The 5,583-nt window shown below is 38.5% G+C and overlaps 1 protein-coding gene across 1 annotated transcript; it reads right to left on the reverse strand.

Annotated features, from left to right (window-relative positions):
- Window positions 1-4,306: 4,306 nt before the first annotated feature.
- On the reverse strand, window positions 4,307-5,270 carry LOC145131265 (uncharacterized). The gene is made up of 2 exons (XM_079065980.1): window positions 4,953-5,270; window positions 4,307-4,882 (listed from the first exon to the last, which is right to left on the reverse strand). The coding sequence occupies exons 1-2, from the start codon at window positions 5,268-5,270 to the stop codon at window positions 4,307-4,309; spliced, it is 894 nt and encodes a 297-aa protein (XP_078922106.1).
- Window positions 5,271-5,583: the final 313 nt, after the last annotated feature.

Raw genomic sequence — 5,583 nt, forward strand, 5'->3', positions numbered from 1 at the left:
AGTGTCCATATCGTGTTCTGAATGCAGTCTTCTCGATGTCCTGCTCTCTCACCTTCAGCTGATGATATCCTGACCTTAGGTCGATCTTTGAAAAATAACTTGAACCTTGTAGTTGATCGAACATGTCATCAATCCTCGGTAACATATATTTATTCTTTATCGTTGCCTTATTCAGCTCTCTGTAATCAATGCACATTCTCATACTCCCATCTTTCTTCTTTACGAATAACACCGGAGCTCCCTAGGGTGATGAACTAGGTCTTATGAAACCTTTGTCCAATAACTCCTGAAGTTGCATCATCATCTCCTTCATCTCTGTTGGTGCTAATCAGTAAGGTGCTTTTGCTCTTGGCGTCGTTCCTGGTAACAAGTCAATAAGGAATTCTACTTGTCGATCAGGCGGTAATCCAGGAAGATCTTCGGGAAATACTTCCGGATACTCACACACGACAGGAATGCTCTGCATCTCCTTTTTCTCCTTCTTTGCGTCAATCACGAATGCCAAATATGATGTACATCCTTTGGCCAAACACTTTCTGGCTTTCATTAGAGAAATGATTCCAGAATTTACCCTGCGTTTGTCCCCATACACCATAAATGACTCCTTCCCTGGCGGGTTTACTTTGACTATCTTCTTTCTGCACAATATCTCGGCGTCATTGGCGCTAAGCCAATCCATTCCCAACACGATGTCGAAACCGTTAAGTTCGATAGGCAATAATTCCTCGTGGAACTTATTCCCATTCAGGTCGATTAAGATGTTTTTCATACGATGACTAACAGGTACAAACTTGCCACTAGCAACTTCGACTAATAAAGCATTATCTAGTCTATCAACAGGCAAAGCTAGTTTTCTACCAAATTCATGCGAAATAAAGGAGTAGTTGGCTCCAGAATCAAATAAAATTTGGGCAGGCAATCCGTTTACGAGAAAGGTACCTGAAGCGACATCGGCTTCTTCTTTAGCAACTTCCAGTGTCATCTGGAAGGCTCTCGCCTTCGGCTTTGGTGGAATGTTGGGTCTTGCTGCCTCCTTCTTTTTTGGACAATCCCTCGAGATGTGCCCCTCCTCCCCACACCCATAACAAACTTTCTTGGTGAGGGTGCATTCGTTGGCATAGTGCCTGACTTTCCACATTTGAAGCATGTGACTTCCCCGTCATATTTCCCATGATGCTTCTTCTTGCATTTGTCGCACCACTTCACTTCGCCTCCTCCTCCTCTCGAACTAGACTTCGAGAATTTCTTTTTCTTGTTGGACCCTGAAGGCCCATCAAACTTACTCTTCTCACCACCCTCTAATCTCTCCAGACCCTTCTCCCTGATCTGAGTCTCAACATTCTTAGCAGCCCAGATGGCGGCTTTCAATGTGGTTGCTTGCTTAACCATTGGACCATAGTCCGCTGGTAGTCCGAGGGCAAACTTGTTGACCTTTGAGAGTTCTGTTGGAACTAAATATGGAATAAGCTTCATCTTTTCTGTGAAACTTGCAGCGTATTCAGTAACGCTCATTTTTCCCTTCTTCAAATTCTGAAACTCATTATTGATTTCCAGAAGGTCCTGCTCTGAGCAGTATTGCAGTTTCAGTTGTTCCACAAAGTCTTCCCAAGACATCTTGCTCGCTTCTCCCTTGGGCATCGAGTCAGATAACAGCTTCCACCAACTCAACACGCCAGATTTTAACAAAGGGATCGCAAGAGCGGTCTTTTGCCTGTTGCTGCATTCGTAACTTTCAAACATTGTCTCCATTTCGGAGATCCAGTCCATAACTTGCACCGGCGTCGGGCTTCCGGATAGACACGGTGGCTTAGATGCCATAAAATCCTTGTATTTACATCCTCTTCCATCATTTCCTCCATCACGATTGTTTTGTCTAACAATCGGTGGGTTGGCTTGACCAACAGTCCTACTGAAGTTACCTCCTTCCGACGGCCCTCCATTCACTTCGGGCTCTTCAACTTGAATTGAAAGTTCTTCACGATTTTGTTGAAGCAGACGTCTAGTTTCTTCCATCTGACGATCCAACATCGTCTGAATCATCAATTGTACACCAGCCATTGTTATTGGCTCAGGTGCAGCAGCTACAACAGGTATTTGCTCGATTACAGGTGGTCGATTCCTGTTTTCGTTTTGCGTTTCCAACTCCGCTTCTTGTTCTTGCCATTCTTGATCTATACACCGAATAAGGTGAATTTAGGTCCTCAATTTCGATAGAAAATCAAATCATCCTTATCACTCCGAAACGTTTACATGTTAGTTCTAATATCGTAGTCGTACGTTTAGAATCCTAAACACATAAGGTTTCCAGATCCGGTCGGCAACAGACCATAGATCCGAACAAATAACAACATATAAGGCATAAATCATTTAGCACATAAAGCATATTAGGCATACTTTCCTAAATAAGCTGGTGCTCACATCTCACAATCATCGCTTAGCATTCTAAGTTTAAGGGGTCGTTTGATAGTTGCTGATTGGGTTAGAGCTGACTGAGTTAGGAGCTGACTGGGTTAGAAATGCTGACTGAGTCCACATCTGACTGAATTTATGTTGTTTGATTATTTATCTGACTGATTGTGCTGAATGATTAAAATGACCATATTATCCTTATGTTGTCCTTTTGTGCTCGATAAAATAATTATACAAATAAAAATTATCACATTAAATCCAAATTAAACATACATAATTAAAAATCCAAATACGAAGTGTAATACAAAATCCAAATACACATTGTCATATATAATAAAAAAGTATATCATTTAACGTGAACCATTTGAAAGTAACTGATTAGCAATCTGGTCACGCAAATTAGTCATATACTCAACGGCTTCCGAACCCCATTCTATGCCTTGTATGTTTTGGCCCTCACTTCCTCCACCTCCCACATTAGGAGTAACCATATTGTTTTGTTCAAAGTTCGTAAATAGGTCATCTTCAATATCGTACTTCTTTATAAAATTATGGATCGCGACACAGGCAATGACTATGTCTCTTTGCACTGGAAAAGGATAAGGAGCCATACGTTTTAAAATTGGAAATCTCGCCTTCAATACACCATAAGCACGTTCAATGTAATTTCTAAGTTGTGCATGAGCATGATTGAACCTTTCTTCCTTAGTTAAAGCTCTGTTTCTTCGAAAATCAGCTAACCAATACCTAGTATTGCGGTAAGGAGCCATAAATCCACGGGTGTTGGTGTATGCGGCATCATAAAGGTAATATTTATCTGTAGATGGGTGACAAATTAATCATATAAATAATATAGATAATAAAACTTATAGAAAAATGACAAACCTGGTGGAGGGAATGGAAATCCAGAAGTCGGATTAAATGCAACTTCTTTCAAAACTTTAGAATCGTGTGCTATGCCCTCCCATCCAGCCCATACAAAGGTGAATATCATATCAAAATCACAAATTCCGATTACATTTTGATAACATTCACCTTTTCCTCTTCCCCTATAGCGAGTTTGTTCATCAACGGGCACAACTGCATGTACAAGTGTTCCATCTAGTGCACCTAATGCTCCAGGAAATATGTTTTTTAGCCGTCTATAACGTTCCGAGGTATTTCTTGTTGTATTAGAAGATGTTGGTACAATAATTTCTCTTTCAAAACACATCATTGCTTTTAGCACTTCATGAAAACATTGATGAATCGTTTGTATGGAGTGGTGAAATCTTTCTTTAACAGCTCGAAAACGTTCATTATGTCCTACAACATGTAAAAATATAGCCATCTTCTCTTCAACGCTTATTGTCCTACTATGTTGCAACCAATTTCTTTGAGTAAAATGATTGCATAATAAAACAAATGCATCTTGTGAGAGACGTATCATATCAAAACATTGTATAGGATCTCCGTGTATCAAATCTTGTGTATATGCATGCCCATTTTCTTCCGATTCGTTAGCTTTTATTCTTTCTATTCTTTTTTTTCTTTTCCGAACCAACATCAACCAATAGCATGAGAGTATAAGGAAACCTAAAAACTCTCCTTCCTTATCCATATGTAACCTATTACATGTTAATACAAATCACATAAGTTTTATAACATAAACCATAAAATTAATCAATAACATTAAAATGGATGGCTTATAACTCCATAAAATAAAAATCCATAACATAAAAATCCATAACAAAAAAGTCAATACCAATTAACAATCCTAAACATAACACATAAACAACCTAAACTTAAAAATCCTAAACATAACACGAAACAACCCTACACATAAAAATCCATAACATGTACCATAATATAAATCCATAAAGCATAAAGAAAAAAACATCCTAAAGTCATACTAAAGTCAACCAAGTAATCCATAATTCTTTCCCGCACTTTTCACCCACAACTCACAAGTCGAAGACTCGAGGCGTAACCAAATTTTCCTGTTACCAGCATTTTCAGCGAACAACATAAGAGCGGTGATGTATTTAGGATCAGAATTTCCCCACTCCAAGCCTTTCAATTTTTCAATACATTCATCCATCTCCTTGTCAAGATTATTAGTTTGCGCGAACGCATGAGCTGCCTTCATAATTTCCTTGCCAACCTCTCTTATGTCATCATCTAGTGTTTCCGTGGGTGCATTTCTTTTTCCTCTTTTATTTTTAGATCGGGCAGACGAATCTCCACTTGCATGTGATGCACTTGTAGGTGGGGGTACTGTTGAAGCTGAGGCTGGGATATCCATTTGAGGCGGAGTATCTACCATCTCGATATCCTCATAATCTTGTGTGGTAAAGGCTTCTGCAGGATGAGGGAGTGTCGAAGATGGTCCCCAACTAGCAGCACCGGTCGAGGTCGCACCATCAAACAACTTGGTGCATAGATCAGGGTAAAGGAGGGGTGCATTTCTTAATCTCTCAACCATCTTGTTCAACTGTTTGAAAAAATAATTTTATTATTAAACTTTTTAATAAATAATAATGTGTTTTGAATTAAAAGATTACCTTTGCTTCCGCTTTCCACTCTTCATCCGTCATTTGAAACGTGTTTGTGACAGGATTATAGAGATTCCCAGTTTTGTTTTTTAATTTCAACCAAACTGCATACTTGCTTTTCAAGTAGTCATAACGATATTTCATTTGTTTTTTGTCAACAACAAAGTAGTGTTCTTTTTTTAGTTTTTCAGCTATTGTATTCCATGAGGTACTTTTAAGACCACTACCCTCCCGACTGTTATTTGTTAGTTCTTCGATACATGCATCAAGAAAAGTTTTGTTCACAAAATCCGAAGACCAACTAGCTCTATTTCTCTTTTCAGCCATGTCTAAGGAATAAATAAATGTATAGCTTGTTATGCAAGTATATACACATATTTCCACACAAAAACACAAATACATATACATATACAAAAAGATGTAACACAAATAAATACACCAATATACTCATAAATTTGCACACATATATGTTGGTGATTTTATATCACTAATATTATTTAAGTTTAATGGGGTTAATTTGTTGATCAATGTCACTTTGACAATTATCGAACAAATTAGTATGGTGCGGAGTGCACATTTGTTTGATTTTGTCATTGTTGAAAGTATATTGCAGCTATTTAGAGGTGAAGCCCCTGAACTG

Source organism: Lactuca virosa, chromosome 8, assembly GCF_052849685.1.
Source record: "Lactuca virosa cultivar CGN04683 chromosome 8, Lactuca_virosa_CGN04683_v6, whole genome shotgun sequence".
NCBI classification, from domain to species: domain Eukaryota; kingdom Viridiplantae; phylum Streptophyta; class Magnoliopsida; order Asterales; family Asteraceae; genus Lactuca; species Lactuca virosa.